The following is a 14899-nucleotide window of genomic DNA, read 5'->3' as shown; positions in this document are numbered from 1 at the left end:
TGCTCATAAGACTAGTTCGACATGAACTTCTGTCATCGACCTCCAGCAATGCTTAGATGGCAACGCTTCCCCTGAATGCATGTGTTTCTTTGTACACAGAGCATTAGAAACATTTTTAAGTTTCGTTTCACTCTTGGTCAATCAGACATAAGGAATCAGACAACCTTAGTTACTTTTGCAACTCTTCCACCACAATAGTCTGAATGTCTGCAGGCTACCATGCTTTCTTCTCCAGCTCCGGCAAACAGTCATTACTGTTTGATGTGAAATGCATTGCTACCAGTGCACATGCACAGGAATGTTGCAAGAGACCGATTTACCTGATATACTGCATAATAAAGAGAGATTTACCTGGCGATGATCAGGTAAATCAGCTTACTGTGAACTACATGTAAAAGTCAAACACCACAGCTTTAAGAGGTGGGGCTAGGGTAACGGAATCAGCTTCAGATTTAGATCAGGTTTAGTAAATGCTGGCATAGTCATGCTGATGAGATGGCTTAAAGAGTCTGGAGTCTGCTAATGTTGTTTACTTTAGGCCCAGAACAGCACTTTAGTCCACCTCTGTGGCAGTCCAAAGCCCATTTCTTTCTTGAAAACGATTCACTAAATATTTTCATAGTCTTAATTTTTAAAACCCTCTTCAGTGTTTTTCTAGAATCACTCAAACTGAAGTAAATGCCGTCTACGTTGGGGACTATTTTCAGCTGCAGATTAACTGCTCTAAAGAGTATTTATGGCTCCATGACTGTGTCTGTGGGACTGAAAAACACACTACAGTGCCTTTGTTCATGGAAATGCAGAAACATGTTACCCAGTCCAACAATATGGTATTAAAGCAGAGACACTGGTATCATTCATTATTGGTTTTGGTCTTATCATGGGATTTACTTATCCTGGAAATCACTCTATCCTTTTCGATTAAAGATAATGATTAGAGAATGTTGGCTTATTTCTTTGGTGTTAGTTTAGAATATATCTTTAATGACAAGGCATGTATCCGCGTGAGAATAACAGGGGAGGAACAATACCAGATGTTCTCGTTCCGTTTGTGATTGGGGAGACTCGTGTCTTTATGTCCCTGTCTCACTCAGCTTGATGACAACCAAAGGCTTGATAACCACATCTGCAACAATCAATGAAGTGTGGGCTAATAGGGGTGGTTGAGTGCATGGCACATTGCTCCCTGTGTTTGTCCTAAACACAGGACACATCCAACATGCCGAGTCGTCTACTGGCATCACGAATAACTAGACTGATATCACATAATGAGATAGTAGAGTATCAACTGACACTGGGTGTCAAAATAGCAGTTATTGTCATAGTGAAGACTGCAGATGTTCTCATTTCCTGGACTGGATTCATGCAAAGAGATAAAATATGCGACCCAACATTAGAGAGACTGGTCTTTGTCATGAATGTGAATACACATATTCTTGCTGCAGCATCAGAGGCAACAATCAACGGCACTGGCTCGCTATAGGCTCATCGCCTTTGGGCAGCTGTGGAGAGGAATCCTGATCACTGTGTTTTGGATGTAAATATAAAATTGCGTTGCTATTTAGCAAACCTTGAGTTTTGTATTCAGTGTTGTCACCTTCGGAAAAACTCCGCTGCATGCTAATAACTGTTCCCACATTTATTGTCAGGCAACACCCAAAATAAATAATATGGTCAAACAAAAATCCAACTCCCCAATCAGTAAGAAAGATTACACAGAGAGGCTTAGAGCTTGGTTCAATGATTAATTAATGTGCAGGAGATGCGCTCAGTGTTTCTGCTTGTTTTAGGAGAGAGGAGCATGGAGAGAAAGCTCTGTGAAGAAAAGCTTTGAGCACAGCCCCGTTCATACCCACCCCCTGTGTGTGTTTTGCATTTCATAGTGGTTACATTGCATTGCATTTTATTGCATTGTGGAACCAGTGCAGGCGTGCATACAAACTCGAACCTGTGAACACAAACATGAAAGTTGAGCCCAACATCATTTTTACATTGTCACATGACAATTAGGAATCAGATGAAGCTGACACTTCTCGAGTCAAAATAGTAGTCAAGTGCTGATCCCGTCACTCTAATCACACAGAGAATACAGCAAGAAATTGCCAGAAGGCGTCATTATTTCAGTGTCATATAGAGCACACTGGTGGCTGATGATCAACTCTCTTCCCAGTGCATCTTATTGAATAAAGGCAATATTAATGCATTTCATGTCACTGCTTTTTGAAGCTTTCCATTTGAAGCTTCCCACCAACTTTGGCTGTTTTCATGCTGCTCCAATAAACTATTCCACAGTCTCAACATTTTTCCCTTCCATAATAATATTATATCAATTTCGTATTTGTGGATAAAAAGATGTTATCGTGTCATAAAGTTTGAACTCCATTCAGTCTTTGCCAAGACACATGACAGAGTGCACACTGGTGATCGACCAGTCATAGCTTGTCAACTCAACTGCCACCATTTGTGTGAATGATGCTGTCTGTCTAAAGTCTGTAACAAACAAAGAAATAAGCACAAAATGACTGTGGACTTATGGCTCTCACCTTAAGGACAGGAATGCCTTTAACTTTGCCATTCTGTGTGTGGCGCACTTTGTTCCTGTTGGTTAATGTGAAAGTAGCATTCTGGAAGGTGTCACACTGGACAGAAGATTAAAGAAATTCTACTAATAATCTGAAATACTAATCTTTTTGGGAGTTGTGAGTCATCCCAGTTGAAGCATCCGTCATCATCAATGATGATACACTACAGGATAAAACGTTCACTCATTTACGGTCCCAACTCCCCACATCTTTCCGACTTACTCATTGTCCATTTGACCTTCATATGGGTAGCCGCTACTGACAAAAATGAGACCATTTGAATTGGAGTGGTGTTTGGCCATGTGTACCAGGTAACTACAACTGAAAGGAGCCTAACCTGAAAATGGAACCACACAAAATGCTCTTTGTGTCTATAGGCACAAATGGCCATTTGAATAATTGCAGTTGTTTGAACTTCTGCCTCTGAAGGCTGCAGTTTGGGGTGAATATTAGTGACCAACAGCAAACTGACCCCCTGAAATGAATCTTACGGCAGCATAGACACTTCTGGATTTTGTTTTAGGTAAACATTCCTCCAATAAACTCTGTAAATAATAACATAAGAAGATGCAGTCAGAATTGTACTGGGTACATGAGGATGTTAAGCCAACATGTGTGACTATTTGCCACACATTTTCTTCATTCATTCTATTGTTTAACATCTTTTCTGAGCAGACACACATGTGCCCCTGTCACAATTGCACACCACATATATCAATACAGGACCCCGGACACCTGATCACTGTCACTCTAGACAGCTGCCATCCCTCAACTGTACTGGCGTATTCTGTGCACAAAATTAATGTGTCCAGCTGTGTAAAGCTGCAGTAGGTGCAGGTGTTTTTCAAAATCGCAGCAGTAAGGTAACAGAAAATTTTAAACTTCAACATCAATAAATCACATGGTGTGATAGCAGTAAACTGTGTTTCGCTCTCTTTCTGCTTCCCTTTTTGATTGTCTGCACTGCAGGGGTAACGTGTGTCATGTGTGATACATTCAGGGACTACTCTTGTGGTGGGGGAGTTTTACTGATGCCTTGCCTAGAGCGTTTCTTCCAGCAGCCATCTTACAGAGATTTGTGGAAACACACTTGATGAGTGACAAGAACAGACCAGCCACTGGGGCTGTTTCTCATAACTGGAAATACTGTAGTCATTTAAATATATAGATCAGCTATCAGCTGACAACCACAGGGAATACATTCCTGCAACAAATCCTTCACAGCTACAAAGGATGATTCCGCATGCCTCCCAAATGACAACACACACATTAATACATTTAGAAAAAGCTAATTACATAATAGACCTACAGATGAATTCAGTTTACATCTGACTGAGCTTGTGTACTGCTACTTTGAAGTGTCTCTTTGTTTCATGAATAAATGAAACAATAGTGTAGCTTTAAGAACAGAAATTCAACATCCTTGTCTGTATCAGAATGATTCATATAAATAACCCACATTAAAATATCCTACGTGAATCATACAAACTTTCACATCATACTTTCGTCCAATGTATGTAGAATCTCAGATGCCTCTGTTCATAGATAGATAGATAGATAGATGCCTACAGTATCTAAAGTAAACTCTGACGTGATTTTACAGTAAGTGTCTGTCTGAAGTGCTTCGTGTATTGCAAAGAGCAATTCAAAACTGCACTGGAAAGACCGGAATGAAAACCGTACTGAATGTCAATGCAAAGGCAGACACAAGGCCATACAAAGAAGAGGGTGAGTGTACAAAGACGAACAAAGGAGCAAGCCGACACACACTGAGCACATGTCATTGAGCCAGCAGATAGTAGAGAAGAAGATGTGGGAAGCAGAGGCACTTGAAAATAACGAAAGACGACAAATAAGAAACACAGGAGACCACTACTGAAATGTCAGTCTCATCTCATGGCTTGAAAATAGTAACAAATTGTTGAAGTTTATTGTGTTTATGCTTGTGTGTGTCAATGAAGTGCTGATGTTATCCATCAGAATCATTACTCCGAGTGTGTTTGAGTGGGGGTATGGATATGTATGCTTATCACCATGTACACAAGAGTTTGACATGATCATACAATATTCTGAGAAGTGCAGAGATATGAGACTCCTGTACTTAGCTGTGACCAATGGGTGGAGCCATTATTTGTGGGTTCGATTGCAATGTTGGAATAAATATCAGTATTTTTCTCCGCATTCATTTATTATAGATGGCCCGCTATGTTTGGCAGAGCAAGGAGAACAAGGAGAAAGTCGCCAACATACTTTAGTGAAGCAGGAAATTAGGATTAATATTTTTATTATTAATATATTTGACTACTGGAGTCAAATTAAGTGCTTAAAGAGGTTTTCAAGACTGGGATTCAAAAGAGAGGCGTGGTAAGACAGTGCTGATCGGTGAATGGATCATTGAACACAGTGGTGCACTAAAGCACAGTGTGATCAATTCGCTGCCGGTCGGTCAGCTGACTGAAAAATCTTTTGTGGCTGCGGCCACTGCTGCCTCAGATATTACAATAAGAAAGGCTGCCAAGCTCCCTTCCAGCAAGGCAACATAATCAGTTATATTTTCTGTCAGTGACTGTGTTCAGGAGGAACTTTCTTTCTTTCATTACATGTATTTTCTTTTCTTTGTCAGTTAATTAACCCAGAGTAATTTTAATTATGTCTCTGTGTGAATCAGCAGTTACTGCTTGCTTGCCTCTAGGTCTAGTACTAAAGGTTTACTGTACGATATATGCATACAGTAGTGCATTCTGATAAATATATAGGCATAGATGCACATGCATGCTGCTGTATGCGTTTGCGTTGTAGCCTTTACTCTTGAGACGTTGCAATGTGTTTGAATATTTGTAGTGTTTTTTAGAGCACCATGAAAACCTTTTAGTGTTTCCATGACATGGCTGTAGACATTATACAGCACATAACAAGTTCATTGTTGGCGGAGATAAAGGTAACCGTGTTAATTTATTTTATTGTTTATAGTAATTGTGCTGGAGACAGAGAGAACAGGTGTTGATGGAGGTCGTGCAGCTGGCACAAAGGAGGTCAAAGGTCAAAGTTGCAGCTAGCCATTATCTAAACCATTGTGGAAGAGGATTGTATGTGTATTTTCACAAACCTACATATGCATTTATTTCTCTCTTTTCTTTATTTTTCTTTTTTTATGGATACTGTCATCTACTTTTTGTCAGTATGTCCAGATCTTTGAAATTACCACAAATTTAAATGTAATGCGAATAGAGAAAATTGCAATACATACACATTTCCATCAGGAAAGGTTCATAGATTTAAACTGATTGTGTGCAGTAGAAGTATAATAATCTTTGGACCAGAGCTAGAAGAAGACCACCATGGGAAGCAGTCCAATGAATAAGGTACCTCCAATATTAAAGAAAACCCACTTTCAGTCTAGACACTGTTGGTGCTGATTTAGAATAAATCTTGAGGATGGGACATCTTCACTTGCATGAAACAGTATATTATCACTGCTTTATTCAAAATATTCACTTTTATTTACAACTCCTTAATGAATGAATGTAAAAAATGCTTTTATGATCCACTATTATGTGATCAGAAAAACTCCAGATCAATTAACATGCATCATTTGACCTTTTGTATGCTGTGGCACATGTAAACATTGCTAATATACAAAATGTTTTTCCAATCCTCAAACGCTCTTTGTTTTTGCGATTCTAAAATCAGTGTATTCCCTCCTTTGGGGATTGGATTTGCTTCATATAAACCATTCAACATGCCTCGGTGTAGTGTGTGCACATACCTGATTATTTCCTAGTCAAACACTGCAGCAGTCCAAAAAGACCAACATTGTCTCTAATCTGATTTGTTCTGCACCAGATTACTGGTGAGAAATCACAGTTCAGTGCTCTCTTTACTCTTGTTTAATTTCAAGCTGTACACACACAAGCACTATGTGGTAACTTGTGAAATTATTCAAGGAGCGCCTAATTCCTCAGAAGTTTGTCTTATCACTAAAGTGTATCAGAGTTCTCTGTCCTGGCAACAGATATGTTCTCTTTAAACTGTGATTTCTTTTTATTTTACATTCTCATTCACCAGTTTACCTGCCTTCACCCAGTGTGACTCACAGCCTCTCAAGGAAAAGCGAGAGGAGCATTGTGCAGGGCGAAAATGAATGATTAGACAAGTAACTGATTGAGACGTTTAAGAAATGCTTACAAATGAAACTAAGGGTAAAATCAAAACCTTGGAATGTGAGTTGGTTCTGCAATATTTGGCCTTGGAGCGCAAACCTTATCCATCAGTATTAAGGAGTAAGATTGTGAGACATGTATATTAGCTCAGTCTCACAATCGCTCAAAATGATTCTCAAGCAGTAGTGAAAAGAAAATCCACACCTTCAAGCAAAGTGAATGATTGATGGTTGAATCCTGTAGCAGAGTACCACCCACACTAGCCATCCTATCACTAGGCACAATAGAAGCATTAGGGTTTCACCCCTGACCTTGGACAATATAATTATCATTAACATGTAACTGAATAAGTCCTGCAGGCATCATACTGTTTCTTTCCGGAGGGTGATGTAGGAAAAGTGGGGCACAGAATCACCAAAGGGCGTTGCACTAAGATCAGACTGTCTCTAGAAGGTACTAGCAAGCATAGAGGGATGTGGAGGAGAACAGATGTTGGAAGGGGGATGGAAGCATACAAGAGAAAAAATGCCAGAATACCAGAGAAGAAAAGAAGAGAAAAAAAAGCAAAATGGTAGAGACTGGAATGGAACGTTGATGGAAATAAACAACTGCATGAATGAGAACGATACAAGCAGACAGATAAAGTTGTGAAAAGAGATCTGGACATTGAGGTAATGACAATTAACGTCATGGCATTAATTAATGTCAGAGGCAAAAACCGAATCAGAGGTTTCCCTTTTGCCCTTAGACAGACACTGAGTGTGGGTGTCTGTTCTCTCTGCAGTTATCTGAACCATGCAGCAAATAAATTCATAACATACCACTGAGCTACCCACATCAACCCCTGTGGGCATTCCCTGCAGTGCAAAACAGTGGGCATGTCAGTGTGCGGCGCAGCCTGGAGCTCAACAATGCCTGATATTGTTACCAGTGTGGTTGACACTGTAATCAGTTAAACTGCACGGAAGCAAATTCATACCTGCAACCGACTAAGAAGCGTTCTGTGAAAATACTACACTGAGTGAGATCTGTGAGGATTCATCAACAAGCTGTTTGTTTGACTGACTGGCTCGGTGTGGAAATCTAATAGGATACAGTACAGCTGGTTTCAGTGGCACATTAATATAAACATACACATGAGAAGATGAGTGAGAGTAGTGTTTTGTAAAGCTATAGAAATGATCAGATACAGAGCAAGCTACATGAACATCTAGAAATCATTCTGATGGTGTGTACAGCCATGCTAGAGGCTTTAATACAATGTAATTAGGGACAGCAGTGGAGCAATGTCTAAGTGGACCATAAATGTCTGAACTGGCTTCATGGCAGTCAGTCCTATAGCTGTGATATATCTCACTCAAAATTATAAAGATAAATAGTCGAGTAATCTCTGCAGGATTCATCCTCTGGAGACCCTGACGTCTGTATTAAATCTGAGGGTGAATCAAAATAGTCACATTTGTTTAGAAATGCTGATTTAACACCATCACAATCAACTATAATTGCTCAAAAAACACAAACACGGATTTGTCGGCTTAAGGGGATATTTTTCACTTTGAAATGCATCATTCAGTCATTAAAGGCAGATGTAATGTGACAGCTGCACAAGCTTCACAGTGTTTCTTTTTTTTCTTCCGGTTTGAGAACGATGCCATAAGCTCCTCTTTCAAATTTACTGAATATATGTAGAGTCCAGGTAAATGGATAACAAAGGAACGAAGAAGGAATCTGGATAATTCCCACTGAATGAATTACACAACGACTGAAAAAATAACTCACCCTTTTATAAAAACATAGTCTCTACTGAGCAAATAGCATAAATGCACTGCAACCTCCCACACTCTTTTACTGTATTTTCCTACACAATAGATACAGATGGCTGAATAGCCACAGCAATATGCTTGCAGTAATAAATGTCTCCTTTACATATATATCCATAATCATTCAGCTGTGATTGTGATAGACACAGTGAGATGTACTGTTGAGGCCCACTTGTTTTGGGCCATTATTGCAGTCACATAAAACCACAGTTTGAGATCGCACAAAGCACATCGCAATAAGAACAGCATGTTTACATTTTTTGCCAATGGCGTCAAATTACCGTTTTGTAGTCAATAACACATGCCAAACAGCTGGTGAGTGTGAGCAGAGCGGCTCAGGGTGTGATGGTTTTGCCAGCTTTCTGTACAGGATGCCACAAAAAAACAAGTGATCAATCCCCTAACCTTCTGTTATCAGTCCAATTAGCTAAGCGACACAGTGTCATGCTGATAAATTCTCTGTGCCACTGCCATCTGTAAATGCTTAGAGATTGCATGTTGTTGCACATTTCCTCCTTATCTTAATCTGCTATATTCTCTGGGTGTTTTCAGGAACAGGGGCATAGAGGTGCTTTCACGTCATCTGCAAAGTTAGGGAAAATGTTCTGCTATTCTTCAGTCATGCTTGTTGTAGGCCAAATTATCTACAACTAGGTCTGGCACAGACATCGCATAGACATACAATTTTGTACAGACATCCATGTTCCCCACAGAATGAACTATAGTCATATTCTGTCTTTCAATAAGCACCATAATCAAGTCGAATACCTGCTAAACTAACAGCATTTTCCACTTTTATTAGTTCATTGATCAATTTGTTATCTGTAACCTTATCCTGTAGAGGGTCATGGGCTGCAGGAGGCGATCCCAGTATACCCTGGAAAGGTGGCGAGTTTATCACATTCCCATTCACACACCTAGATCCAAGTTAGGATCACCAGCTACCCCAACATGAAGGTTTTGGACTGTTGGAAGATGCCAGAGCACCGGGAGAAAAATCACTAGCCCTAACCCACACAGAAAGGTTCACACCAGAAAACACTGCATCACTGTGCAACCCTCCATTCAAAGCAATTTGTGTTAAAAAACAAATGTTAGCCATCACACTGGAAATGGTGAGCAGGGTTACTGTAACACCTGCTGAACATTAGCACAGCGGCATTATAACTGCGAACAGGTTAAGATGCTGATATGAACATTTGTTCAAAGCACTGCTGTGACTCCTGAGCAGTTGGCATGGATGTGGATATTTATGATTACTAAAGTGCTACACCCTCAGTTCCAGTACAGTACAGGTACAGTATAATATACAGAAAGGGATAATGTAGGAGTGTTTATAGGATAGAAGGCAGTGATCATGACTTTTATTGGAACAGAGCCTCAGCCACCTGTCAATCAGTGCCAGACAGGGCATTGTAAAGCCAGCCGTCTGCACTTGTCCGGCCTTTGGCATTAAACGCAGTCAGACGTTTCCTCTGGACAGCGCTCCCCCTCAAGGTTGGACAGCTTTTCAGTCAAGCTCTTTCTCTTTCATTCATTCATCCTTCTTTCTACCCTGCCCCTCCCACTTCCCCGCATCCCATCTCTCCTGTGTGATGATTTAATACCAGCCGTCGGTTCTCTCCCTCCCTCGCCCTCCTTCTCCCTCCATCGACTTCCTCCCGCATTCCACTCTTCCGCTCACAGCCTGATGAAGTCGGAGAGTCGCTCGGGTAAAAACAGCCACTGCAGGCCATCCATAGTGATCTCATTACACACGACTGCAGGGCAAACTGTCTTAACCAATTTAACAACTATCCTTCTTTAACCTCCCCCCTCCTTCTTGCTAGATACACCAGGGTCAAGTAAGCAATTAAGGGGCCAATTGTCTAAACAGGATGCCAGTAGAATTGAAGAAACAGAAATGATGCAGCATGCCCAGACAGCTTCCAATTAAGAATCAAAGAATAACATGAACGCCCTCTAATTGTTTTGCACTGTCGAAGCTCTCAAGTGTAACTTGTGCAATGACAGTAGTAACCCATATTATATCAATAATGAATAAGCTGACTGGAAGGAGTACTGAAATATGTATTACTGTGTGACAGTACATTATTAGACAAAACTTTTTAATTGCGTGAACACTATGAATAGCAACAAGAAGAATGGCGGAGGGAAATGGAAAACAAAGAACCAGACTACATATATAGATGTTACATATCTTTAGATTCTATTCCTGTGTGTGATTTAAATTAATCCATATTAGCATAAAGGTCTTAAAAAGATATAACCACACAATGGCAGCTGCTACGTTACTACCACTAATACTACATAAAAAGTACATGTTCGCTATATTGTTGCACACCTCGAGTTGCAAACAGTATACACCCAATGACAAATTTTGGCCACTGTTCAACAGGAAGTTGTTGTTTTTATTTCCCTTTTGCTGTTTTTGATCTGTCTTTCCAACCAGAAATGCTTGTCTTAAGAAACATTCAGTAAACTGAATGAATCTCAAAACACCAGGATGTGTTTAGACTATGGTGGCAAACAGCAAGCTAACAAACAGATTCTGTAAAAAAAAAATAAAGAGTTGGATGCATTTTTGGAACTTCAACAGCGCCTTGAAGAAATCATCACACATTTGCATGTTTATGTCTTTTGAGAGAGCCAACTTGTAGATTTAGAAATGCAATCAGCACATTTGTTGCCACAAAGCTGAAAGCTACAGCGGGAGGCTCATATCTCCGGAAACTTTTCCCTTCTTCTCTCCTTTCTTTGAAAACATCTGTCCGCTCAAAACGTTACAGACTTTTCCAAAGTGTCTTAGCGTCGGGAAACACCAGACATCTTACCGGATGTTGTGGGACTTGCGTTTTATCTCGTTCCAGCAGAGGTTCATTTCTCCTGTTTGGTGCGGGCCGCCTCCTCCTCTCAGTCTCCTGCACTCGGTCCCCTCCTCCTGCCCCTCACCGTCCACTGTGGACTGGCACGGCACACAGTGGCATCCCGGCCACGAGGGCCGCCCCGCAGCTAAAAATAAATTAGAGAGAAAGGGGAAAGAACGGAGAGCGCCCAGGTGAGTATTACAATCTCACAGTACTGAATTGAGCCTGCTGATAATTAATATTCTGTGCTGATATTTAACCGCTGGACGCCTGATTTGATTTACAATTATATAAAGAAATTAATTATCTGTGTTTGTGCTTTGAACTCCGACTGGTGCTAAGAGAAACTAGTGCTTGCAAAAGGATCTTAGGTATGTATTGAATGTGCAAAAACCGACATTGGAGTATTACATGCGTTATTTTGGCTGCAGTCTGAGCGGTAGCAGTGTGTCAAGAATTCGCGACACTCGGCGTCAAGGGGTTAAAGCCACTGAGGGTAGGATTAACACATTTCTGGCTTTGGCAGAGATACAGTGGTGTCAATATAAAGCACTGTGGCAGACAGCAGAGCATAATGTTTCGCCACTCCATCCCTTGAACCCAATCCATGGACACTTTTTTTTTTTCAGTCGTTTCACACAAATCGAATGGAACAGATCCATTATTATTTAGTTTAATTAATGCAGTGCCAAAGCCAAAGCCCTCTCTTTGAGTTCAGGGAGGCTAGTTTGTCGAAGCAGTGCAAACATAAGGAAAGAATCTGGCTCAACTCTTTCTGCAACACATTGTCATTGAAAGATGCAACAATGACTTTCCAATTCAGTTTAAATATCGGTTATATTAAACTAGTTTTGGTGTCTGACAAGCTTTCAGACATGTCAATCTAGAGCTCAGTTTTCAGAGAAATGTATGCAAACATACCACCATATAAAAACTCTCATTTAATGTCTTAAACCCATTCATACTATTCACAATAATTGTGCTGGAAAAAAAAAAAATAAATAAAAAATCCAGCAGAATAACAAACTATCCATTGGCTTCCCAAGACAAATACATTATTTATATGATGATAAATAATGAATTCAAGACAAGAGAAATTTAACTGTTGAGAGCAGAACCTCCAATCCTTCAGCCACGAACAAACCACGCATTAATCAATCACAACTGGGAAAACAAATACAGTCTAGCTCCAGTGAAAATACCTACTTTCTCAAAGCAGAGAATGAAAACTTTACAAAATGCGGAGCGTCACGCACGCACGCAAAAATGTATGCAATCAGGGGCAAATTTAATAACTCAGTTCTGTGTGTAAGATAGAAAACCTGAATCATGAGACACCAGCAGTTTTATCCCATTATTCCATTCCATTAAACTCAGGGAAACAAACGCAGACAAAAAGCCTCTTTTCTCACAGACTTTCAGAGTGAGGGGGCATGTGAGGCAAGACATGAAGAGGTGCAATCCCCTTGATGGAGCTGGAGGGAAAAATAGGCAACCCACGCACACAAACGCACAACAAACACACATGCACCACAGTAAGTGGCGTTCAGGGCAGGAGAAGCTTTTTCAGGTTCACGGGTCTTGTGTTTGGTGACATGGGCTGTCCAAGGCTTCCTGTCTTTTGTGTTCATTTCACAACCTTTACCTTTGAAGCAGCTGGGTCTCTCAGCTAACACCCTCAGCCTCATATACACACGAATACATACACACACACACACACACACACAGACACAGCAATACCAGCAGCTTCCCCTGTGTTCAGTCAGAAGGCTCTTATCAGATTGTTTTTAAACTGGTCGATCTTACTCTTCCCCACAGGAAAACACAACCTTAAACCTCTACAGCAGCAGTCAGCCATTCATCTTCTGCAATGCATACATATTGTATAATGCCGCACTCACGACTCACTCGCATATACAGTTCAACAAAAGTACTCAATGGTCAACAGTTTGCTTAAATGGCTGAGCTGTCTTTATAACCCTATTGATGTATGCATTAGTACCAAATTTCCCAGAGGGTGGTTTTTGGAGTTTGACCTTTTCTTTCTGGTTTCTTTCCAGGAAGTTAGAGGTTAGAGGTAGACAAATCATCTTAGAGAGTGTCCTGTTGGTTCGGAAGTTCTCATAATTTAATATTTAAAAAAAAGGCTTTAGATTAATTTTTAGTTGTTTCAAATGAAAAGACTAATCAATAAAACAGTAAATATGGAGTGATATGTGAACAAATCAAAAAACAGTGGGTATCCAGCCAAGCAGACCATCTGTCCAACTTTCTTTCTGTCTACATAAACTGAAAAGCAGATGATGATGATGATGATGATGATATCATGTTATCTGCTTCATGTTCATTAGACATGAGGCAATTAGTAAACAATCAATAGACTTCTTTCTACTCCTCTAGTGTGCAAATGCTCTGCCTTTCTCAGTTTTATGTGATTAATATTGATCAGACAGAGCAAGACACTGAAGGCATCAAAGCCTGAGATAGAAATGCTTCATTTTTCAATGTTATAAAGTCCAAATATAGGAAACAGGAAGGAAAATAATCTATAAATGTAAGAATGTAAGAATTCAAATGTAATTTAATACGACAAACCCACCCATTGTTGTTATCCATAAACAGTGTTTGTGTAGTTAAAGTAATGAATAAAGCTGATTAAAGTACAGCTTATTTTGCACGCACATGTAAGTTTACCAACTGTTTATTTGAGGGTCACAGTGCCAAAAGAAGATAATGATATGTTTGTTTCTGAAAGGGGCCAATAAAGTGTTAAATTACTAAGTCACTGCTTCCTTTTAAGTACTTCACTCGAGCTCAGGTGGTTTGTCTGAAACAAATTGGGCCCAAAATGAGCCGACAAGAAAGAGCTTTTGTTTCTTTCAACATCTGAGTGAAAGACTCCTCAATAATAGGTGTTTCCAGCACACTCATCCCCTCTCTTTATCCTTTCCCTCCTCTGCATCTGTTTATTCTCCTCCCCTCCACTGTAAATTCTCTCTCTCACTCTCTTCCCAGTTTGCCCTGCAGACCATCTCACTTCAGATTGGCTAGAGGATTTTTTTGTCCATTTCACATGAATCAACACCATCTCGTTCCAACTCCTGTCTCGTGTTATCTCTCCGCTTCCTTCCCCCTCCTTTCCTCTTCAGACAGCTCCTGTTAGTGCAGGTGAGTCTTGTATGAATCAGCGGTCCCCTGGACAGAGCTCCCACTCTTTCCCGCTCCCGCCGTCTCGTTCCTTCTCTGGTAATCAGAGGTAATGTGTGCCTCTGCATATTTCAAGAGCTTCGAGGACCTCACTTGAGCTCAGATACCATCAAAAATAAAAGACACCTGTTTATTCTTTGTACATATTCAATTCACTTCACCGCAGTGTTTGTGAATGAAACATAAAATGAGGGAACAGAAGCTACACACAACGCAATCAACAGAATGATTGTTTGTTTGCTCTGGAAAGCGGCCTCTTCAAG

The 14899-nt window shown here is 40.3% G+C and overlaps 1 protein-coding gene across 1 annotated transcript in view; it reads right to left on the bottom strand.

Annotated features, from left to right (window-relative positions):
• The window catches only part of drp2 (dystrophin related protein 2), a gene marked incomplete at its 3' end in the record, with an annotated part of 57512 nt that extends 45974 nt beyond the window's left edge, over positions 1–11538 (bottom strand). The window contains exon 1 of the mRNA XM_084549242.1: positions 11397–11538. Coding sequence (XP_084405368.1) covers positions 11397–11443 — 47 coding nt within the window. The 5' untranslated portion in view covers positions 11444–11538. The remainder of the gene's footprint in view (positions 1–11396) is intronic.
• Positions 11539–14899: the final 3361 nt, after the last annotated feature.

The sequence above is a fragment of the Chelon labrosus genome (assembly GCF_963514085.1).
Source record: "Chelon labrosus genome assembly, chromosome: 8".
NCBI lineage: Eukaryota > Metazoa > Chordata > Actinopteri > Mugiliformes > Mugilidae > Chelon > Chelon labrosus.
The sequence above is the reverse complement of the archived record's forward strand: the minus strand, read 5'-3'. Positions and strand labels throughout refer to the sequence as shown.